Below are 25,069 nucleotides of genomic sequence, written 5' to 3' on the forward strand. Positions count from 1 at the left end.
GGTAGTGAGGTGGGAGGGGGACTATGGGTATGGAATAATGCATGCACTTTCAGATACAGTCATTGTATTATCAGCTTTGTTTAATTCTTTAACTGTTACAAGAGAGTTCTTACAGGGTAGAGATACTCCGAGCACATTTGTGATGTAAAAACAAAACAAGTCCATTTTAAAAATAAGTATAACAGTAAAAGCAAGAAGAGAAATAGGATGGTAACTTCAGGAACAGCACAATTAGGTGAAAAATTGTGCCAAGATAGAGAAGACTCGTACACGTTTGAAGAGTGTCTCCCATTTGAATGTCCCTTGTGGATACACAAAATAACTATTGATTCTTATAGCACTGTGCATAAAACAATGCTATGGAGGGTAATTTTAATCTAGGTGGTATATGTTGATTGCCAATTTCAGAAACTTTAATTTGCCTGTCTGCTTTTCTATTTGTGTTTTCTTCATTGATTTCTATCCCCCTTAAGAAAACATCTGCCTTGGGGATTAATCCCTCTATAAATAGGTGAGAAGTAATCTAGACCATTATCTGACTCTTCAGATATTAGAGTTCAGACACTGTACTGTACATGCCACAAGTTAATTGGCTTTGTTTCAGTTCTTAATATCGGTCTATGCTTATTTACTTTTTAATACCACCATCCCACCACCCCCCGCTAGGTCTCATTCAATTTCTGTTTTAATTCTTTTTCAATGATGCTGACATATGAATTTGATGTGGTTCAAACTCCTTCCTAGTCTCTTAAAACTCTTGTCACCCTTCAAGGCTCAGCTCAGGGTCCCCTCCTTCAGGAAGTTTCCCTTGACCCCCTTAATTTTCCTCTCCTTTCTGTTTTTTCCTGTTGTTGTTTATATGCTGTGCTCCCCATTAGCTCCTTGAAGGCGGGAACCATATTTAACATTTTTTGTTTTTGTGTCCCCAGTGCCTGGTGCCGTCCTTTGAACAGTGCAGGTGTTTAATATTTGTCAAATTGATTTGAAAATAAGACTCTTTGACCCAGCAATACCACTTGTAGGGCTGTATTCCAGAGATCATACAAGTGGGAAAAGGACCTGTATGTACAAAAATATTTATAGCAGTTCTTTTTGTGGGGGCAAAGAATTGGAAATTGAGGGAATGCCCATCAACTGGGGAATGGCTGAACAAGTTGTGGCATATGAATGTAATGGAATACTATTGTGCTATAAGAAATGAGGAGCAGACGCACTTCATAATAACCTGGAGAGACTTATATAAACTGATGGTGAGTGAGGAGAGCAGAACCAGGAGAACATTGTACGCAATTAGACACATCATATCTGTGATGACTAACTTTGATAGACTGGTGTCCCCTCAGCAATGCAAGGTTATAAGACAACTCCAAAAGGCTCACGATGAACAAGGCTATCCACATCAAGAGAAGAATTACGGAGTCTGAATGAAGATTGAAGCAAACTACTTACTCTGTCTTTTTCATTTTGTTTTGTTTTGTTTCTTCTTTCTCGTTATTCATTCCATGCGTTATAATTCTTCTTTACAACCTGACTAATGTTTAATGTGAAGGTATCTGTCGAACCTATATCAGATTGCATGCTGCCATGGCGGCAGGGGGAGAGGGGGAGAAAATTTGGAACTCAAAAACTTGTGGAATTGAATGTTGTAAACTAATAGTAAATTAAAAAAATACACAATGAACTTAAAAATTTAATCTAGGACTCTCCTCATTTTCTAGTTCCTTACAGGGAACATAGCAAACATTAAAAATGTCAAGGGCATGTTTGGGAAATAAACATATATAACAAGAAAAAAAAAGAAAATAAGACCCAGAAGGACCACTCAATACTAGTGACAAGAGACACAGTTCTGGAGGCTCAGAGGACAGTCAAAAAGTGGCTTTGAAATATCTTTGAAACAAACAAGAAAAATGCCAGCTGAAAATGAAGCAGCCTGGCTTAGACAGTCTAGCAATGGACTTGGAGTGTGTTTTGGGTTCAACCCTTGCCTTCAATACTTACCAGCAATGTGACCCATGCAAGTCATATAAATGCTCTGTAATTCAGTTTCCCTATCTGTAAAAAGAGGAACTTGGATTCCACAGCCTCTAAGGTCCCTTTCAGCTCCAATTCTATGATCCCAAGACACTGTTGGGATGCAGGAGAGCAAGTGGAGGATTTACTGGGGGGATTTGGATGATCAATGGTTGTAAGCAGAATGAGAATGTGACAGAAGTTATGGTAAGGAAGGCAATGTATTGCCCACGAGACAGCAGAACTAAGAGCTGCTCATTTGCACTTGATGACTTTTTGAAAGGCCAACATGGAGACGCTGTAATCACGCTGCTCTGCATGGTCATTTTATTATTTCAATATGACTTTGTTCATGACACCAATTCAGTCTGCCAGTAGACTTTCGTGTATTTCAAATCCATCCACTAATGGGTGGCAGAGTTTGGACCAAAATGCCGCATTTTTGTTGGGATGATGGAGGAGTTTTACATTCTTGCTTCCCTTAAAAAACTAAGTATGAATCCCCTAAAAAAAGTATACACCCTATAAACGTATACCCCCTAAAAAAGTACCAAGCTGTATATACTAAGACATGATTTTAGTGTTGGCATCAGCCTCTTTTTAAACATAAAATATCCCTCTTATAAATCTTATCATACTATAATTGACTTTCTAAAAATGTCCTTTTATTATTTTTTATTTGCTTTTTATGGATTGTAATAAACATTTGAAGTAAAACTGTCACATGTCTGTTCAGCTGTGTCTTTGCTTGCTGCAGGGGTTCCATCTTCTTTTAATCACAGCACTGTGGAATTGAGCATACCCACCCTGAGTGACTTAAAATTCCCCTTAGGAAGCCTCTGAGAAAGAAGAGGCTTACATTATTCATGACTCAGCTTAGCCAGAAGGCACATTTTATTTGAAAAATGTGAAGGAAATTGGGCTAGCAGTCACCTAATTTACCCATCAGGATACAGTATTCAATTCAGACTAACAAGTATTCCTGGAAGCAGCTAAGGAAAGTCAATTCCAGCTCCACGTTAATCAACATGTATCACCAGCTCTCCAGAGCTAGAACCAGAAGGGACATCAGAGACCATTAAATCCAACTCCCTCATTTTACAGATGAGGAAACTGAGGCCCAAGAAGGTTGTGACTTGCCCCAGGTCACACATGTAGTGAGCATCAGAAGCAGGATATAAATTCTGGTTCTCTTTCCATTGTCTCTCTAGCACCTGTAAGTCTGAAGGCATTTTACAGGTCACATTTGGGTTTGGAAAGCTAAGGTCCTGAGCTGATTTCCAAGATTCAGGGAGTGGATTCCTGAAAGGTCGCATAGCTGGAAATGGTTTAAGTTTTATCTTTCTACTCACATATCTTGTAACTCTCTCTTCATCCCTAAGCCTTTTACCACACCCAACTTTTCCTTGAACCACACTTACTGCTTTTACCATCATCACTGTCAAAGTTTGCCAGTCACTGAGTTGGCCTTAAGCAACAGAGGAAAGCTGCCTTGTGTTAAGGGGAAAAAATGGCATTCTCAAAGTCAGTTAGCATATGTTTATTTTATAGGTTAAAAAGATAGCACATAATTGTAATGGAGTTGTCTTTTGTTCTAGTGAGTATTCCAACACCTCAATGAACTGTGTCCATATTCTTCTCCTTGGAACGATCATCCCATGAATGAGAAGGGGACAATGTGTTTCAAACTTTTACATGAGCCACTTTCCCTTGTCCCCTACTTTAAGATTCCAAAAACCAGCCCACCCCCCAACACACATACACATACACACACACAGAAATTTAATTCTGTGCAACTCTAATGACCAGAATTGTTCTGGAAGAAGAGATGTGCAAGACTTCTTCTCTTCTTTATACTGAACTTATTTTTCTTCTTCTTTTATTTATTTGTTTATTTCTTTGCTTGCTGGCTTATTGTGAGGAATATCTTACTGGAGAGGGGAGGAAGACATATTTAGGTATAGGGGTGATATAAAACCAAAAGATATCAATAAAAACGAAAGCTTTAAGATTCTAAAAGTTCCTGTTCATTAATACCCTCAGGCACTGATTGCATGCACAAGTCCCTTCTCCAGAACTGCCTAATAAGAAAAGCACAAAACAAAAGAAACCCTTTGCCAGGGAACAACCCCACTGTAGAATACCAGAGTGTGCCTCCAGGACACCCGAGAGAGTGTGGTCAAGTTCACTGAATTCACACATCATCCCCATCACTCTTCCTTCCTAACAGCATAAGCACCAAGGGCTGAACATGAACTTTTGGTGACATCAGAATATTCCCCAGGGGCAGAGAGAGCTCTTATAAGTTTCACTTCTAGTAATGTGTGGCCTAGTTAATTCATTTGGTGTGGGTATACCTTTTCTTCTAAAAGAATGTCTCTCCTCCTTTTGATAGCAGGGATGATTTCATTGGAGTTTTTAAATGCCCAGTGCCTAGTACAGTGTTCTATGGTAAGTAGGTACTTAATAAATGCTTATAATTGTTTAAAGTGTGAGGTGAGCCAGGCTGAGGTCATTGGTCAAATCCTATTGGCTAGTTTAACTTTCCAGTCAGAGAGTGCATTCAGATCTCTAGCCAGCTTTTCAGACAGGTATGTCATTGGGCATGGGAAAAAATGAATAAAAGAAGGCAAAGAAATTACTGTAGATCCTTAACCCCTATTACAACAATAGCCCTTTAGAGCTGGAAAGGAACTTAGAAATCATCTGGCCCGTCCCCTCATTTTACAGATGGTCGAACTGAGGCACAAAAAGGTTAGGTACTTGCCCAAGGTCACATAGTGGTGGGACATTCAACCCAGGTAGTATAACTCTAAATCTAGTTCTTAAAAGCACCCAGTAGGCCAGGGAAATCATCTTTGCATGCAGCCCTTTTTAGACCCTTGAAGAGAGGTAGTGAGATTAGAAAATTAGAATGCATTTCTGTTCAAAGCCAATTGGATATCCCACTCATTCCCAAAGCTACTATGAAAGGAAGACCCACCAATGAGTCCTTCACCTCTGTCTTAAGGCTAGGTATACTAAAGGTACAAAGATGGAATGAAAGCAAACCAGGGACTTCTGGGAACAGTCATTTAAAACAAATCTTAAGGAGGCATCACAAAATCCCAGCAGATGGTTGCTTTTGGGACCAAGGAAGAAGGTTGACCTAAAGCAGAATGAGGGGTAGGAGGAATGGGGATAATGTTGTTCTAAGCCCTTCAAAAGAGGGAAAGTGGGAGTGAGGAGGGCTGAGTTCTAATGTTTCTGTTCCATTATCCATAGAATTTTAAGACTCTCGCTGCTCCTTCTTCCTCTTCCTCTGTTAATGAATCCCTAAACTCCCTCTCCCAAAGCCTTCAATTAAGTTCCTATTATACTTGTAGAAAAGGCCTGGATCTGTGCTTTTTAGTTGTAAGGGAACTCCAGGATGAAGGAATTCCCTCTACCACTGCAGGTCAGCACCTTTTATGCAATTTATAGTCTGAGAGCTGCCTAAAGTGCTAAAGAGGTTAAGTGATTTGTGAAAGGTCACACAGTCTTTATGTGCCAGAGAGGACCTTGAGTTTAGTATTTCCTGGCTTAAAAGTACATTCTCTCCAGTACTGCTACCTCTGGGAGACATAGCAAGGGCAAAGACAGGTGAATTTAGAGATGAAAAGCCACCTTGAGGAAAAATGGCCATAGGATGATTGCCTGTTTCCACCTTTAAAGACTCTCCAGGAAATCCTCCTTTTAATCAAAAATCCTCATTCTGAATTTTGTTGAATACTTAAAATGGGCTGAATTCAACTCGGCTATATCTGCTCACATTGGGCACTAACAAGTAAAGTAAGAGAAAAGGACCATCGAGAGCCTGCCCAGTTATGTCTCGGTTCTGGCCCATGCTACTCCCTTCTCTCTGTGAGCGCCAAAGTGTATAACAATCTCTGCAGTCTAGACTAGTTGTCTCTGCACCTATTATCTCAGAGCAAGAATCTATTTTGAGAGAGTAGTGAGGGAGAAAGAAAGGGGACAGGAGCTGGAGGGGGAAGAGAGAGGAAGAGAGAGACACAGAGAGAGAGACAGAGAACAAAGGGGGTAGCAGGATAAGGGATATAACTAACTGACAACTCGGAAGATCAATTCCTGGCCATCTGCGGTTGAGGACAGAGGTGGATGATTTAAGACAAATTGGAGAAAATTATACAGTAAAGTGACCAAAGCTCCTTCCTTTGAAGCTGTCTGGTCTGACTGTACCACGTGGGTGACATTTAGCTATTCCTGATATTTCTCAAGGGAAGGCAAATGCGGCAAACAATTTTCTTAATTCTGATTTCTCCCCAAATGCTAGGGTTGTTTTCATATTTCATGCGAGGGCTAGTTTGGCAGTGCTCCTAACATAAGGAACCTCTCCTGAGGTTAACACTTGGCCTTCTAATACAGCCCTTGTCAAAAGAAAATATTTCTTTGGCTGAAAACTTCTGGCACCCCTCTCATGTTTGTTTCCATACACACCGCATCTGTCTACTTCCCAGACAGCCTTCTTCACTAGCTCTGATGTAGGCTTGTTTCACTTAAAAGACAGTATAATGAATAGCAGGGCAAAGGTGGAGAGATATTTGGAAAAGAGTAATGATAAGCCTTCCTTTCTGCCCTTTAGTTCCCCTTTGGTAATGCAATTCGGTTTCAGATGGGGTGTTTAAAAATGAAATGGACAACATTTTCAGGAGGTTTTATTTCCACTCCCAGGCCCCTACAACTGTACCCTTCCCTCTTCCATCTGTGACACAGGTTTGGCCAAGGTCTGAAAACACATTTCTTCCCTCACACCATGATTTCTGACTCCTTGGCCTGTGTAACTCCGAGATTTTGGCATTCTTTTCAGATTTGGTAACTGTGTGCTCTCCTCTTCCTGGGAACGTGCAAGTTAATCTCCTACAGCTCGTTTGAAGGCCATGGTCTGAATCCAAGCCGACCCCTTCCCCAGCCACACCCCAATTCCGCTTGGGACAATTCAGTTCATTATCTCCTGAAGAACCTTTCATTGCAAAAAAAAAAAATATATCCAGAATCTATTAGAGTAAACCAGAGATTTTCTAGGGCTTTGTAAGTGACTTAACACACAGCTGGCGAGATTCTCAGCATTCCAACCAGACTAGTTCAAATACACATGATGTTTGTTATTTTCCCTCCTTTATGGACTTAGTATAACTAAATAAATAGGAAAATATCAATAAACAAAGTCCAGTTATTTACAAATACAGCTAATAAGATCTTAGGTGCAGAGGGATTGATCTCATGTCAACTCTGACAGTGAAAAAAAAAATTAAGCTATATAAAAAAGGTGAGCTAACACCACAGAGGAGAATTTCCTAAGGAATAATAAAGTTGTTGGCCATTATCAGACCCATGGGCTATATAACCACAGACATGCTAGAGGTGCCCTCACACATAAAAAGCTAGCCATGCATCAGGAGGAGAACTTAGAAGTTGTACTAAGGAGAGCTCGCCAAGCATTGGAGTGAGGCGCATTGGAGTGAGGCAAAAGGCAAAGTTGCTGACCCCAACAGGCCATTTCTACATCAAAGGCAAGGTCTCGCCTACATCACAAAGGAGTTGGTTAATGTGCAGCAGGTGTTGAGATACCCAGAATAGTGGTGCCAGGCTAAAGAAATGTCAAGGTTTCACCTGCTTCTCCCACTTAGTTCTGCCATCTCTTTCTCCCCATGGGTAGAGAAGGGAAAGGCAAAAAGGGGAAAGAAGGAAGGAAATGACTTCTTCACCCAAGCCTCCCCTTCCTACCCGTTGGCCAGCATGACATTTGTAAGGAGTAGCTGTTTGCTCAGGGATATGGTATGAAGAACTGCATACATTAGGATAGCTTCAAAGGTCATCCCCCTACCATGTGTTCTTATATCCAGGGCTGGCATGTCCTACAGTCATTGGGATGCTCCTACTCCAAAAGTGGTCTCTGTGTCAAAAGGATGAGAGGCTAAGTAGTCCTTGTACTCTCCATCAATGAGCTTGGCTGAATTTCTGGCAAACCAGCAGTCTATCTGCTCTTGTCCATTGTATATCTTCCTCTGTTTCCAGACCACTGGAACCCAGTGCCCTTTCACTTTTAGGATGGTCTCAGAGCTTAGCTCTGCCTGGGAGACTGAAGGTTCACTATGGTTCTGGTTGGAACCTGAGCCAACTGGCTCTTTTATTAGTTTAGGATCCTGGTTCAGGAATTGACCTACAGAAGGAAAAGAGAATCTAATGTGAGTCAAACCCAGTTAGCACAGATATGGTCATATTCGGCTCCATTTTGGGCCAACTGAATATTTATTACAGTTAGTAAAGGAGAATGCTATCACATCAGTGGGAAACTCTGCAATAACCACAGTCTAAGATTTGGAAAGGCAAGGTGGACTACTGGGTTGGTTATCGGACCTGGAGCTAGGAGCTATGTGACCCTGATCAAATCATGTGACAGCTCTATGCCTTGGTTTTCTCATCTGTAAAATGAAGAGGGGCTACTCATATCTTCTAAGGTCCTTTCAAGATCTAAATCTGTGATATTTTTCTTTGACTCTTTTGAGAAGTCTTTCCTTTCCCCTCCATGTTTGGAGGCTGTTTTGTGGCTATTGCCTATTGCCTATTACCTTAACATTGGAAATTTTCCAGACCAGCTCCATGGAGATCTATCAACCCTACCACAGTTTCCTAAGCAAAGAGAGAATGAGGCAGGGGTGACAGGGAAGTAGGATTAGGTCTTTTTGGTAACCTAGTCCCAAGATCCCCTTGCTGTGCAGAGGCATTGAATGTGTGTGCAACAGGTTGTAAAGTCCATTCACTTTTATATTCATAATTAGAATTCCTCTAGTCAAGTAGGGTTCTAGACCCCAATCTACAACAGATTTCACTCGGGTTCAAATACCAGGAAATCCTGCCTTCTAACTCTAGCTCTGGTGCAATGTCTTGCTGTTAATTTGAGGCAAGAGAGCTATGGGAATTGGCACTGTCAGTAATGAAGTAAGAGTAGTGCTGCTACTGCTGTTCCTAAGAACACAGGGGATTTACATCAAAGGAATCTAAAATGGCTTGAACTTCATTAATGCCACTCTGCGAGAGGTGAGAAAACAGAACCTTTCACTTTCTTATAGTTGTATTGGTTTCTACAGTCTCCTCCCATTCCCAGAAAGCCTTTATGGATGGATAAATGGGAATCCATGCTTACATATATTATGTTATATGAAACTATTTGTATTAAATTTTCAATAACTAATGAAAAGTAAAGTCAGGCAGCATGGTGGGAGGTGAGGGAAAGGAACAAGCATTTATTAAGCTATGTGCCAGGCACTGTGTTGAACGCTTTACCAATATTATCTCATTTTGGGTGGCTAGGTGGTGCAGTGAATAAAGCACCAGCTCTGGAGTCAGGAGGAACTGAATTCAAATTCTGCCCCAGACACTTAACACTTACTAGCTGTGTGATCTTGGGCAAGTCAGTTAACCCCAAATGCCCTGCCTTCCTCCCTCAAAAAAAAAAAAAAGACAAAAAAAATTATCTCATTTGATCCACATGAAAACCCTGGGAGGTAGATGCTCTTATTATCCCCATTTTACAGCTGAAGGAACTAAAGTCAGACAGAAAGAGGTTAAATGATTTGTCCAGGGTCACAATGCTTGTAAGTGCCTGAGGTCGGATTTGAACTCAGGTTTTTCTGACTCCATGCCTAGTGCCCTATCCACTGCACCACCTAGTGGAGAGAAAGCTGGTCTTAGAGACAGGAAGACCTGGGTTCAAGTCTTTCCTCTGACACATGACTGTGTGACCATGGGCAAGTCATTTACCTTCTCAGGAAACTCTTATAAGACTACAAATTGCAGCTCCTTCTACCTTAGTGGAGAATATTTCCACACAAGGAGTTCCCTATACCAATTAAATGAAAGGAGGAGGGAAGAGAAAGGAATGGGGAGTAAGGAGAGAGGTGGGAGGAAAGGGGAAGGAAGAGAAGAAAGGAGATGGGAGGGAATGAGAAAAAGGAGGGGAAGGGAGAAGAGAGAAAGACAAGAAGGAAGAAAGGAGAAGAGAGAAAGACAAGAAGGGAGAAGGGATGGGAGAAGAGAAAGAAATGTCAGCAGCATCAACCTCAAGTAAAGAATTTAATTGTTTGCCTCCTAAAACCCAGTATAAATAGAAGGGAAGCTCTGGACACACACACACACACACACACACACACACACCCCTACCTCTACCCCCACCCCCACACACACACCCCTTACCTAAAAGTCCATGAACGTTGGCTGAGAGTCCTTTGCTATTGGAGATGTAGAAGCCAAGATGGTTTCTCTGGTAAGGAGCTGGATTTTTGTAGAGGTGAATAAGGATAACAAAAGTAATTGTGCCCTGGATGGTCACTGTGATGTTAGCGTTGGCAGTGATAGACAACTCCAGCCCCCAGCTCCCCACTACAACACTCTGGTTGCAAGGGAGAACCAATCTGTCCCCACCATCCAAGACAATCCTGTTTGGTGTGATTTCCAAGTATGATCTCTCTGGCTTATTGATGAGGATGGTGATGGTTCGGAAGTAAGTGCGATACTTCTTGTGACCATTTGGAGGAGCTGGGGCCCCTATTAATTCTCCATTCACTGTGACACCTTATGAAGCCAGGAAGGAAAAACAAAACAGTGGTTCGGTAAATTATTCCATTCTCAAAACAAAGAAGCCAGAACTACTACCATAATGACCAATACATGATCCTTTTGTCTATGAACAGAACAGTCAGTATTCTGCTGAGAATTGGTCAGCAGCAACCATCAGATGGTGATGACTAGACATTGGGGGGTCTCGGTCTCAGCTCCTTGGATTCCATTCCACCTCTTGCCCAGTGACTCAAGGATTGATAGGGTGTCTCTGTGTGTGTCTCCAACTAGGATCTTTCACTTGCTGTAGCCCTAACTAGACATCTTAGGATGTCACCACTATAACTTTCAAAGAGTAGGCATGGATGGAAAGATTGATATGAACAGATGCAAAACAAAGTAAATGGAGCCAGGAAAATAACTGACAAATGGCTACAAGATAAGTGGGAAGAACAACAAAACCTGAATGGTGAGTAGTCAAAATAACCAAGAGGAGAAGAGTTGAGAAGAGGCGTTTCTCTCAGTTCATTGGAGAGAAGGGGGCAATGGTTGTGAAACATTTTATACACTGTCAGATTCAGCTGAAGTGTTGGTTAGTTTTCCTAAAATATTTTTTTCTCCTTTTGTCTGTTACAAGGGATAATTTTCTGTGGAGGGGAGGAAGAGAATGATATATTTTGAAATGAAGGTGATGTAGAAACAAAAGATATTAGTGTTTTTCAAGAGGGGGTGTTGTGTATTAAGATAAGCATTGGATTCGGAGTGAGAGAACCTTGGTTTGGATCTTGCCTCTACTTCCTTTGTGACTATGGACAAATCACTTGAGCTCTCTGTGCCAGTTTCTTCATCTACAAAATGAGGAGGTTGTCCTAGATCTCCTTCCAATGCTATAACCTAAGACTTAGTGAAGTTTACTCAAACAAAGATGTAGGTTTCCATACTGTTGGCTTAATCTCATACAAATGGCGGCCTCAGACAAGATATCTTAATGTTTAATAAAAGTAATATGAACTGAAATGGATTGTCCTCCCTGGTTAATGGTAATATGTCATTAGAGGTTACTGCCATATAATAGAGCGACCCTCTCCCCAGTTAATCCTCCTGTTCCAGATCATCTTTGTAGCCCTTCCAGGGGATGACAACTCAGGTGCTACCTCCTCCTTGAAGCCTTTCCTGGAACCCCCTAGTTATGGCTCCCTCTTCAAAATAAAGATAGCTTTATTTATCTGTGTTAATGTTTTACTTGCATCACTGAATGTAAGCTCCTAGATGGCAGACACCAGCATGTTTTCTTTCCCTCTGCATTGTGAGCGGTCGCTTAGTGCCTCACATATATTAGGCATTAAGAAAAGTTTCTGTTGTTGCTTTTAATTGAATTGAAAACTCTCATTGCTGGGGTCAGGAAAACGAAGACAGAAGGAAAAGAGACGCCAGCCTCTGCTGAACCTAATTGAGCATTTTATCAGTTATGTTTTGTTTTGTTTTTTAAAGCAATTGGAGTTAAGTAACTTGCCCAAGGTTACATGGCCAATTATTTTGTGTGACTGTTAAATATCTGAGTCCGGAACCGATCGGGGTTTCCCGACTCCGCGGCTGGCGCTCTTACTCACTGCTCCACCTGGCCACCCCCTATCAGTTATGTTTTGAGATTTCTCTGTGTGATTTTCCAGTCAGGACAGCATTGTCATTCCACGGATAGCAGGCAGAAGTGATGATTTAAAGAAATGGCATAAATACTTCCAGTTACCCTGGGGCTTTAGAAGAAGGGCCTAATCTGGCTTCTAAGGTCTTGGCTGAGTCCTTTGATCTTGGAATCAAGGCAGGACTTGGTCCTTAGGATAGTTAAAATTGAGTAGCTAGATAGCACAATGGATAGAGTGCCAGGCCTGGAATTAGGAAGACCTGAGTTCAAATGTGACTTTAGGCATGTAACAGCTATGTAACCCTGGGCAAGTCACTTAAGCCTGTTTGCTCCCGTTTCCTCATCTGTAAAATGAGCTGGAGAAGGAAATGGCAAATCACTCCAGTATCTTTGCCAAGAAAACCTCAAATGGGGCCACAAAGGGTCAGACGCAATTATTAAACAATTAAGAAATATTGGACAAAATATATAAAAATACAATAAAACACAGTGTTAATATGTGGTTTTCTAAATCAATATACACCCAGAAGGATTGTTATGTTTGGCTTAGTGGCCCTATTTATATTTGAGTTTGCCACCATTGATCTATAGCACTGAGAAGTGACCAGCCCAGGGTCACACAGTCACTTTGTATCAGAGGTAGGATTTGAAACCAGGTCTTCTTAGCTTTAAAGTCAACTCTCTATCCATTACATCATCCTTCCACTGCTCTCCTCTAATACATATGTTACAAAAAGCTATATATAACAGAAAAGAACAATTTCTGACATAATCCTCTTGTTCTTTTTTGTATACTTCAATGTTTGTGTTTGTTGATTATTGTTATATATAATAAAAATGATTGTTTTTAAAGAAATGAGGCATAACGCAGTGAAATTATATGTCTCATGCTACAATGTTGAATTCACACAGAGAAAGATATAATTGCTGATGGAACTCCAGGCTCTTTAATTTCTTGTCCTGTGAAAATGCAGGGGGTGGATGTGTGGATCCCATCAGTGAGGGTAGACTCAAGTCCCTCAGCCCTCCCTTTCATTTAATTCCCCAAGCCAGGATGGCGCTTACCAGAATCCGTGTGATCAGAGACGAGTCGGAGAATGTCCCCAGGGCTCCCATCGATGTTAAAACAGACAGTGAGCTTGCTCAGGGGGAAGTCCACCACAAAATGAGGGTCTCCATCCGCTAACAGGAAGAAAAGAGAGGAAAACCTAAGCCCAGCATTGAGTCTGTCTGTATAAGAGGAGGCAGGCATAGGGGGGTCCCCATACACAGCTTCTTGTGCAGCTGCTGTTCTTCAGTTGTGTCTGACTCTTCATAAACCTTGTGCCCATGGGGTTTTCTTGGCAAAGTTATTGAAGCCATTTGTCATTTCCTTCTCCAGTGGATTAAGACCAACAGAGGTTAGAACTTGCCCAGGGTCACAGAGCTAGTGAGTGTCTGAGGCATAGCACTCTATCCACATCTACCTGCCTCTTCTTTTTTCAGTAGGTTTTCTAATTTTCTTTCTGATTTCACTTCCAATGGTCATGGGGAGGAGAAGGGAGAGAGAGGGGGGAGAGAGAGAAAAAGAGAGAGGGAGAGAGAGGAAAAGAGGGGGGAGAGAGGGAAGGTGAGAGAGGGGGGAGAAAGGAGAGGGAGAGAGAGGGAGAGAGAGAGGGAAAGAGAGGGAGAGAGGGGGGAGAGAGAGAAAGAGAGAGAAGAGAGGAGGGAGGGGAGAGAGGGGGGAGAGAGAGGGAGATAAAGGGGGAGAGGGAGAGAGACAGGGAGGGAGGGAAGGAAGGAGAGAAAGGGAGGGCGGAGAAGAGGGGGGGACAGAGAGAGGAAGGGAAGGAGGGAGGGAAGGGGAGAGACGGAGGGAGAGGGAGAAAGTTAAAACTAACATTAACATACATATTTCTTGTTTTTATAAAAAGTGCTACCAAATTCCTGCCTGGCCCCAAGCCAGCTTTTGAGTTAGAGGACCTAGGTTCAAATCCTACCTTTGTCACTTATTACCTAACATGGATAACTTTGGGAAAATCCCTCAATCTTTCTGAACCTCAGTTTCTTCATCTGTAAAATTGTGGGCTGTAGACCAAATGGCTTCTGAGGTCTCTTCCAGTTCTAAATATAGGCTTTTTCTATTGGACTTGGAGTTAGGGAACAGGTTTGGATCCCAGTTCTCCCCCATACTATTTGTCTGTCTTTTAACCTCTGTGATCTACTTTTAGATACTTACTAGCTATGAGACGGTGGGCAAGTCACTTAAACACTGTCTACCTTAGTTTCCTCTTTTGTAAAATGGGGATAATCATAACAACTACCTCCCTGAGTTGTTGTGAGGATAAAATGAGATTATTGTAAAGCATTTTGCAAATCTTAAAGTGCTATATAAATGCTAACTAGTTATTCTCCTGTAAAAAATGGAAAAAGGTAAACCTTGCATTATCCACTTCAGAAAATTGTGAAGGTCAAGTGGGATAAAGTATGAAAAGTGCTTTATAAGCCTTAAGACATTATATAAGTGTTAACTATGCATCTAGGTGGCATGGTGGATAGAATGCTGGACTTGGGAATTAGGAAGACCCAAGTTCAAATCCTGCCTCAGACTCTTATTAGCTATGTGACTCTGGGCAACCCAACCTTCCCTGCTTCAGTTTTCTTACTGATAAAATGAGGATAATAATAACACCTCTCTCACAGGGTTATTATGAGGATTAAATGAAATAATACATGCAAACCTCTTTGTAAAGTGAGCTATTTTGTTCCGAAACAGACCTGTGATTTCATTGGCAAAGGAAATTCCCAATGAGAAACTCCTTTTACCAACATGATCAGTACCTGCTCTATAATGGAAAGAATTGCCAGTTGTCACTGAGAGGTTAAGTGACTTGCCCAGAGTCACACAGTCAAAATGTTTCAAAAGTACAACTTGAACCCAGATCTCCTTGACTTCCAAGACCAACTCTCCATCCACTATACCATACTGCCTTTCAAGTACATCCTTGTGTTGTGTGTTCAGTTGTTTAGTCACGTCCAACTCTTCATGACCCCATGGACCAAGCCTAGCTTGCAGGATCTTAAGCATAACCTTGCCCATGTGTGGAGTGAGTATAATTGATCAATAACCTAAAAATTCCTTGGCATTGCTTTAGAAAAACCTGGAAAGACTTATATGAACTGATGCTGAGTGAAATAAGCAGAATCAGGAGAACAATTGTTCACAGTAAAAGCTACATTGTGCAATGACTGACTGACCTTGATAGACTCAGCTCTTCCCAGAAATGCAAGATCTTAGACAACTCCAAAAGACTCATGATGGAAAATGCTATCCACCTCCAGAGAAAGCACTCTGGAGTCTGAATGCAGATGGAAGCATATTATTTGCTCTCCTTTTCTTCTGTTGTTTTGTTTCTTCTTTCTCATAGTTCCTCTCATTAGTTCTACTTCTTCTTTATATCATGACTAATGGGAAAATATGTTTAACACGAATGCATGAGTACAGCCTATATTTTTGCTGGCATATTTGCAAATTTGCTGGCATATTGAGTACAGCACTTAACAGTATCACCTTTTAGAATTTGAAATAGCACGGCTGGAATTCCATCACATCCACTAGCTTTATTGTTAACAATGTTTCCTAAAGCTCACTTGACTTCATTCTCCAGGATGTCTGGCTCAAGAACAGTAACATCACTGTTAAGATCTTTTGTGTATTCTTGTCACCTTTTCTTAATCTCTTCTGCTTCTGTTAAGTCTCTGCCATTTTTGTCTTTTATCGTGCCCATTTTTGCATGAAATGTTCCCTTGATACATCTAATTTTCTTGAAGAGATCCCTTGACTTCCCCATGCTATTGTTTTCTTCTGTTTCTTTGTATTGCTCATTTAAGAAAGCCTTATCTCTCGTTCCTACTCTGGAATTCTGCATTCAGTTGGGTCTATATTTCTCTTTCTCATGTACATTTTGCTTTTCTTCTTTCCTAGGCTATTTGTAAAACCTCATCAGTCATTTTGCTTTCTTACTCTTCTTTTTCTTTGGGAGGTTTTTTGTTGCTGCCTCCGTACAATATAATGAACCTTTGCCCATAGATCTTCAGGCACTTTATCTACCAGATCTAATTCCTTAAATCCTTTTTGTTTGTTTGGTTGGTTTTTGTCTTTTTTGGAGGGGGGAAGGCAGGGCAATTGGGGTAAAGTGACTTGCCCAAGGCTACCCAGCTAGTAAGTGGTAAGTGTCTGAAGCTGGATTTGAACTCAGGTCCTCCTGACTCCAAGGCTGGTGCTCTATTCACTGCACTACCTAGCTGCCCCTATTCTTCACTCTCACTTCATATTCATAAGGGATATTATTTAGATCATATCTATGCAATCTAATGGTTTTCTCTATTTTCTTCAATTTAAGTCTAAATTTTGCGATAAGAAGCTCATGATCTGAGCCCTACATCCTACATCTGAGCCCTGCATGGTCAAGCAAGTTCTTCTGGTACTGAGTTCTTACTCATTCTATACATAAGTCTCTTGTCTTAAAGTCATATTTTTTTCCTGAGACCTATACCAAATTCCAATATTTACTCAGTTCCCCCAAATAGTTATTTATTAACTGAGCAATGTGAGCCTGAACACCTTCCCCTTTGAGGGTCATAAGCAGTGGGGAAGGGAGGAATCTATCTTCTTGAGTTTTAGGTTAATCATTGTCTCAGAAAACTTGTGTGTAGATTGCACTAACCCAGAAAGTCATGGAATGTTAACTCTAGGAAAAAAACCTTAAAGCACATTTTGTCCAAATCCCCTTATTTTACAGATTAAAAAAAAAAAAGACATAGAGAAGTAACTCACCAACAGGCATATCAATTGATGTTGAAGCTAGGACCTTTAAAACTCAAGGCTCCAGATTCTGAGGTCAGCCAGTAAGTACTCTTTCTTTGGTGAACTAGCTCAAAGCTATATTTTTTCTTTACTCTTGCCTCTTTGTCTCATCATCCATCATGTCTTTCCAGAGACCAACACTAGATATAATACCCACCATCTGCCTCAATCAATTCTATGCACAAGCTGCTAAAGGAAGCTGGAGGAATTCTCAAAACTCTATTGATAGGGTTCCACTACAAATTTATGTTATCTAATATTTACTGGGCCCCCACTGCAGCAAGGCAATCCTTCTACTCCTCCCTAATCAATTCTCTATCATTGACCACAGCAGCTGTTCCAGATCTACTCTTTTGTCCTCAAACTTCTCACAACACCCTCTCCCCTCAACCTCTTAACTGCACCTCATAGTCTGTCAGCCCAAAAAACCCTGAGGCCATACCCCACAAGCTACCTCTTGTCCCCGCCCCCTTGTCTCATATTCCCCTGACTTCAGCCACCTCTACCCTTCACTCCAGACTTTGATGAAGTAGTGACCCTTCTCTTAATCAAGGCCAAGGCCTCTACATGCTTTCTTGATACCATTCCATCTCTAGCAGATTTCCCCCATGATCTCCTTCTCCTCCCTCTCCCTGTCTCTCATATTTCAGTCTTTTTCTACCTCTTGCCTCTAAGCAAAACTTTGTCTCCTCAGTCCTTAAATAAACCCATTACTTGATCCTACTGTTCACGTAAACTATCATTTATATCTCTCCTCAGCTAAACTACAAAAAAAAATCCACTTTACTTCCTTTCACTTTCTTCTAAACCCCTTTGCAATCTGCCTTCCAATTTCATCACTCAACTGAGTTGAACCCTCTCCAAAATTACCAGTGATCTCTTAATTGCCAAATCTAATGACCTTTTCTCACATCTTATCCTTCTGCCTCTGACATTATTGATCCCTTCTTCTAGGATACTCTCTCCTCTCTGGGTTTTTTCCAGAGTGGTCTTCCCTGTTTCTCTTCCTACCTGTCTGCCCCTCCACCCCACTCATTCTCATGCTGTATCTTCATTCACGTTCTGCCCAGGAAGTGTAGTCAGCCCCGGGGCTCTGTCCTGGTTTCCCTTGTCTTTACTGGCTACACTTTCTCATTTGGCACCCATGGGTTTTATCTCTGTGAGAATAATTCCCAGATCTATATAGCAAGCCTTAATCCCTTTCCTGGCTTCCATCCCACAACACCAACTGCCTACTGCCATTTCAAATTACATGTTCCACAGACATCTCAGACTTAACATGTCCAAAACATGGTCTTTCCCCCAAAGCCTAACCCTCCTCTGAATGTCCCTGTTACTGTTGAGGTCACTGCCATTCTCCCAGTCTCCCAGGATCACAAAGTCAATATCATCCTCAACTTTTTACTGTCACTCATACTGTGCCTCTGATTAGTCCCCAAATCTTGTCATTTCTATCCTCAAAACATCCCTTACATACATTCCCCACTTTAACTCAGGCCCTTATCACCTCTCATGTGGACCATTACAATAGGCTGTTGATTGATCTCCCTGTTTCAAGTCTCTCCCCACTCCATTTTATCATCCACACAGCTGCCAGTGATTTTCCTAAAGTGTAGGTCTCCTCACTCTCCCATTCCCTCCCCCCCACTTCATCTTCTATCTCTGTGCCTTTGCACTGGCTGTCCCCCATACTTGGAATGTTCTCCCTCCTCATTTTCCCCTCTTAGGATCCCTGACTTCCCTCAAGACTCAGCTAAAATGCCACCTTCTTTAGGAAATCTTAAAGGGCACCTCCCCTCCCCACCTGGCCACCTCCACCTGCTGCCAGCTGCTAGTGGCTTCCCCTATAAGAGTATCTTATATAAAGCTATCTTATAAGGTTATTTACTCCATATATAGCTTTTATGTACTCATTTTCACATATGTTGTCTCCCTGACTAGAATGCAAACCTGAGAACAAGGTCTATTATTGTTACCTTTCAATAATATGCCAAACATTTAGCATAGTGCCTAGCACAGTAATAAATGCTTAACTGATGGGTTTGATTTTCACTACCCTGTAACCCAGAATCTCACCAATATTACTCAAAAATGCATTGGGAGAATCTGGCAAAATAAAGCATGCCTGACTCTGAATTTTCTAGAAGAAAGGTCCTAGATAGGACACACACATACACATACATATACAAAGTTTTATGTCTTTTATACACAGCAAAAGCAAAACCTTAAGGGTGAGATGTTTCTGCTTTCCTTGGGGATGGTAACATAATATCTGAGTCAGATAGTGAAAGATTTCTATTTATTTATAAAACATTCTTTCTACCCAAATTCCCCTAAACACTTTGTAGGAAATGATGCTGTTTATCCCAGATGAAGAAATGTGCAGATCATCAAGTTTCATGCAACAGCCAAAAGAGATTTACAAGCATTTAACAAGGCATGTGTGTGCTCAAAGGAATTAGACTATGCCAGTTGGAAGGTGAGTAGTATCTGTTTTACCACACCCCCAGCTCACTTAAAGAACTTCACTTAGCCTTATGAACTACTGAATGGATAGTATAATCAGGAAAGCAATAAAGGAAATTTAGGGGCCAAAGACTTTAACTTCTTGAGAAAAAAACAAAACCTTAGGCCTTCTGTTGTCATTCCATCTGGTCTTTCTCGAAAACTCAGGAAGTGTGCAAAAGAGAGCTTTTTAACATTTTGGTATAGGCTTCCCCTCTGAGGCCAAAGATATGCAAAGCTCATTTCAGAGCTATCTCTAAGACTGGAGGCTGGAATCATGCCTAGTTAGAGGGCCTAAAACAATTTAGCCTTTAAAGCTAACACATTTATTGAAATGCACCCCTGTTAGCAATCTTTCCTGTAACTTCTTCATTTACTATGTTATCTCCCAAGCTTCAGCACAATGACATAATGATGGTTCTTTGGCATTTGTTTCTGCTGGTGTTGGTCAGGTGAAGGGGATCCCTGCTCTCCTGCACTACAAGAGAATATTTGGATGGGCTTTAAGAAGTTACTAGTTACTCACCTTTGGTTAGACAGACCCAACCAAAGGGTGAAAAGTCATTTACCTCAATTAATCCATATTGTTTTTCTGTACCTGATGTTCTGGATAGTTTAATCCTTGGGTTGTACTGTTTCTTGAAATCAGGCTCTAGAAAGAAGAAAAATGGAACAGTCACTATTAAAAGGCAGAAAATAAGAAAAAAGCAGGAAGAAGAAAGGTGAGGTGTGGAGATCATGAGCCAATGTTCATGCACTTGAAAGTCTGAAAAATTACCAAAAGAATTCTGCTTCAGAAGATACACACCAAGGCTTGAAGTGGAAAGGCATAATTTTCATTACTGGATTATTCTACACAGTATTTTTTTTAATCTCTGTTAACTATACACATCTTGGGAAAATATGTTCTGCCATATATGAATGATCTAATAATAAATACATACACGTGCAAGAGTGTATGCACAAAGGATGTGGCAAAAGTGATAAGCACAACACAAGAACAACTTAACATCTTACTCATGAATGTTTTATTTCCATTTTCTTTGGATTAATAAACATTTGCAACTCTATTTTGGTTGTATCTCACCTCATAAAGATATGTATTCATTCTCAGAAGTTAAAAATGAAAAACTTCTAGTATGTTATCCAATCCCTTTCCACCCCTTAAGTATGCCCCTAATGAGCAATATTTTTCTCCACCTCACTTTCTTGGACTTCTTTCTACATGGTCCCAGGCCAATATGATGTTAGCTGAATGAAAACTGAATATAAAGGAAAGGGAATAGCCAATGGAGATGAACGCTTTGATGATTTATGAGCCTCCGTAAGTTGTATTTCCCAGAGAAACTCAACAAAATCATCATGGCTTTAAGGAAATGAAGATTATTTGAAGCACCAATTGATACCTCATGAAAATATTATTTCAAAAATATTCATTAGAGAAATCAATTGGCTTATTTTCTCATTTCTGTCTTTGGTCCTGTAGACGTTGTAGTATCTGAGCCTTATCTTTCTTGGAGCTACTAAGATCTGGGTCACTGTAATGGGGCTATAATAACAATGTCATTCACAAGAGTAATTTTCCCTCCATCTGTCACATGGCGCAATGCCATGAAATAAGGTTCTTTATGCAACCTGGTTCAAATCTTTCTTAAAATTATTCTATGGGGTGGCTAGGTGGCTCAGTGAATAGAGCACCAGCCCTGGAGTCAGGAGGACCTGAGTTCAAATCTGGCCTCAGACACTTAACATTTACTTACCATGTGACCTGGGGCAAGTCATTTAACCACAAATGTCCCACCTTCCCTCCTCCAAAAAGCAAAGAAAAATTTTTTCTACTTTTGCTGGTACAAACTCATCTAAGGAACTTCCATGCTTTGCCACAGAGGCATCTTACTATTATCATCTTTTTACCTAGCTTCAAGACTCTGTGTTGGTCAGCTAATTTGGTGATACATCTTTGTAGGGTTAGAGGAAAAAAACCAAGACATATAAGCCTACACCACTTAGTTGGGTTCTCTGATTTGGCTCATCTTTTCATCTCTTGCCTTAGCTATATATTTTGCATGTACATACTTTTTAATAGGTTGTTTGCCCTAATACAATATAATACTGGAGGGCAAGGACTGTTACACTTTCGTCTTTGTATTTTAGTCCCTAACACAGTATTTAACACAAAGTAGACACTTTGTTGATTATTTAACCTAAAGAGTTAAAAAAAAAAACATGTTATCCAATCCCTATTTGATTGCACAAGCCCCAAAGCATAATAATACTAGTGACAGAAATGTCTCTCCATGTCAAAGTTCCATTCTAAACCCTCCCACAACACACTCACTCAGTAAACTTCAATGGCTCCCTGTCACCTTTAGGATACCATGTAAAGAAAGCCCTGCAGCATTCCAAACTCTTCATAACCTTACCCCTTTCCTACAAACACACACACACACACACACACACACACACACACACAGACACACTTGCCCCTCAGGAACACATTTTTTTTGGAAAATACAAAGTGCTATTGATATGTCAAATAATAACGGTATGAGTTTCTCTTCTAAGCCAAATGTAACTTTTTCTAAATACTTTGCAGTAGTTAATAGCCTGACACAGCCCAAGTCCAGAAACCTTATACCCTGTTTTAATAACTTGATTTAATGGGGAAGGGAAAAATTAGAAATCTAGGCTCTTCTAGAAATAACTCTAGCCTTGAAAAAAAAAGAAAGCAGAACCTCTAAGTAAACAATATCCCAAAATCGCCACTGGGGTCTCATTACCTGGTGGCACATTCTTTCCATGTAAGCTTTGCACAACTGTCTCTGGACCCATTGCCGCAGAACTGCCAAAGGCTTCTTTTGCTGTTACTTGAGTTGCCTCAGGTGGCAACTCCTTCAACTTCAAGGAAGTGAAAGGGGTGAGGAAATGGTAGTTCACTGCAAGCGCCCTCGCCCTCTCCATCAAACTTTCTTTCTCCTGTTCATCATCACTCTTCAGCCAAGAAGTCAGCAGCTCCTTAATAGTAAGATAACTCCAGAGCCGTTCAATGTAGTTTTGGTCGGCATCTTGGCCCGCTGGAGTGGAAACCCCTGTGACATCATTGCCTGTGCTGTGGGACACAATGGGAACATCTGTCTTCAGGACCACAAATTTCTTACTATTGCTGGCTGTGACTTCCACATGTAGATTGTCCAACTGACTATCAGCCAGCTTTCCAGCAATGATGATTTCAGACCCATTGAAGTAATTAGGGAAAAGAGTTTTGGTGACGTGCTTGACAGAGCCAGGTGGATAATCAATTCGGATATCAGAGAGCAGAGGAGTTCTGATCTCATCATAGAACCTGGAGTAGAAGAGAAGAGCATAGGTGGAGGTTAAGGTCCTAACCTTGAGAGCAAGCACAGCCAAGAGAATGGACTATTAAATACAAAGGGAAGCATACGACCTTATAGTCAAAAGGTCATAGACTTCATCTAGTCTAACTCTCTGATGCACAAATGCCGTCTGCAATATCACAGAATCAGACATAGAGTTAAAAGGACACTTAGAAGACATTTAACCCCACCCCCATTTTACAAACGAAGGTAAGACCCAGAGTGGTTAAGGAATTTACCCAATGTCACACAGGGGACAAACAACAGAGGCAGGCTTTAAATGGAGGTTCTCTGGCTCCAAATCCATTATCTTTCCACCATACCATCCCTAAGTGTCTTACACAACAGTTGCTACTTAAGCACCTACACTGACAGAGAGTTGCACAGTTCCATTATTACACTGTTGGACTGTTCTGTTTGATAGAAAGTTCTTCCTTTTTTTTCAACCAAATCTGTCTCCCTGGAACACCTAACCTTCGTTCTGCCCTTTGGTGCCACACAAAATGTCTAAGCCTTCTTCTGCATAACAATCTCTCAAATATTAAACACCAGCATATGTACCAGATCTCCATCCTATATCCTTCAGCTTAAACAATCCCCAATTCCTTTAACTATTTCTTATAGTATATGGCATTCCAGTTCCTTTGCCACCATGCTCACCCTCCTCTGTAAGAAATGACAAAAGGGACCAGTTTAAGGAGATGTAGTGAGATTTGTATGAACTGATGCAGAGAGAAGTGAGCAGAACCAGGGGAACAAGTTATACAATGGTTACAACATTGTAAATGGAAACAACTTCAAAAGACTTGAGAACTCTGATCAACACAGTGACCAAGCATGACTTCCAAAGAAGGACAATGAATCGTGCTCCTCATTTCTTTGAAGAGATGGATTGCAGGTGCAGAATGCAGCATATATCATCAGACATGATCAATGGGTGAATTTCTTTTGCTTGATTATATTTATTTGCTACAAGGCAGGACTTTTATTTTTAGGGGAAGACTGCAGGAAAAGAGGAGTAGTGATAGTTGTTTTTTAAAAAGACAGGAAATAAAAGAATGTCAATAAAATATTTGTAAAATGCATATACGAGAAGAGAAGGAAGTTTCAAAGGGGATATAAAAAAGATGGGCTATACCACACCTGGATACCACTGTGTGCAATTTAGCATATAATTCTTTAAAATCTATATAAAACAAAGATTCACAGTTTCATAGATAACCTTCCTTTTCTTTTCTTTGTATAAGGAAATAATCATATTGATGTCATTAAATTCATAGTTTTTTTAAAGAAAACTTGAAAAAAAGTTTTTTTAAGAATATTTCTCTTTTATTATGATTAAAAGGCACCAGAAATAGCCCAGGTTGCTGTCTCTTCACTAGCCAATTCTATCAAAGTAGTCAAGATCTCAAAGCAGATGGTGAATTTTTCTAAGTAGAAAAATCTACCTTACCCTGGAGGCTTTTTTTGCTCATGCCTATGAACTCACTCCAACAACAAACATAACCTTTGTAACACTCACACACTAAGATCTTTGACCACACTAATATTCACTATGACCCTGAACAGTAGTCCAAGTATTACCAGCCCCATATTACTGATAAGGAAACCAGGGGTCACAAAGATTCAATTTACCCAAGACCATACTGCTAATAAACCAGACCCTCTTGAATAACGAGGTCTCTTTTTTCCTTGCCAGTGCTAAAATCTCTCTATTTGTGCCTTTGTTCCCATTTCTTCCTGTCTCCTCTGGGAGGAGAAAGAACTTGAAATGAGAGCATTATTTACCACCATCACCCCCCTATAATTTTCAACCTAATTCACTGGCTCCTTCACTATTGCCTGTGCACATGTCCAGATTTCCCTCTTAAGAAAAAACAAACAAACCAAAAAACAAAACCTTCATTTGACCCTCCCATTTTCTCAAGTCATCATCTGAGATCTTTCCTCCCATTCATAGTCAAACTTCCAGAAAAAAGCTGTTTACACTCATTGACTGTACTGTCTCACCTCCTACTCACTTAGCCCCCAGGAATTTGGCTTCTATCCCCAACACTCAACCGAAATGCTCTCTCCATGGTCACCAGTGATCTC

General features: G+C 40.8%; 1 protein-coding gene and 1 long non-coding RNA gene across 4 annotated transcripts in view; one reads left to right on the plus strand and one right to left on the minus strand.

The window, feature by feature from the left end:
• Window positions 1–2,889: 2,889 nt before the first annotated feature.
• The window catches only part of LOC138175815 (inter-alpha-trypsin inhibitor heavy chain H5-like), a 93,040-nt gene continuing 70,860 nt past the window's right edge, over window positions 2,890–25,069 (minus strand). For 2 of the 3 annotated variants that reach the window (XM_069106320.1, XM_069106318.1), the window contains exons 10-14: window positions 22,382–22,944; window positions 20,200–20,253; window positions 13,316–13,432; window positions 10,246–10,623; window positions 2,890–8,212 (exon numbers count right to left, since the gene is read on the minus strand). In XM_069106320.1, coding sequence (XP_068962421.1) covers window positions 7,914–8,212; window positions 10,246–10,623; window positions 13,316–13,432; window positions 20,200–20,253; window positions 22,382–22,944 — 1,411 coding nt within the window. In that variant the 3' untranslated portion in view covers window positions 2,890–7,913. The remainder of the gene's footprint in view (window positions 8,213–10,245; window positions 10,624–13,315; window positions 13,433–20,199; window positions 20,254–22,381; window positions 22,945–25,069) is intronic. The other variant, XM_069106319.1, reaches the window with a different exon arrangement.
• LOC138175816 (uncharacterized) lies at window positions 16,570–20,615 on the plus strand. The gene is made up of 3 exons (XR_011172097.1): window positions 16,570–17,137; window positions 19,445–19,575; window positions 20,251–20,615. It is a non-coding gene; the product is annotated as an uncharacterized lncRNA (long non-coding RNA).

Source organism: Petaurus breviceps, unplaced genomic scaffold (genome assembly GCF_028583685.1).
Source record: "Petaurus breviceps papuanus isolate PSGF00001 unplaced genomic scaffold, PetGlider_PUasm1.0 79, whole genome shotgun sequence".
NCBI lineage: Eukaryota > Metazoa > Chordata > Mammalia > Diprotodontia > Petauridae > Petaurus > Petaurus breviceps.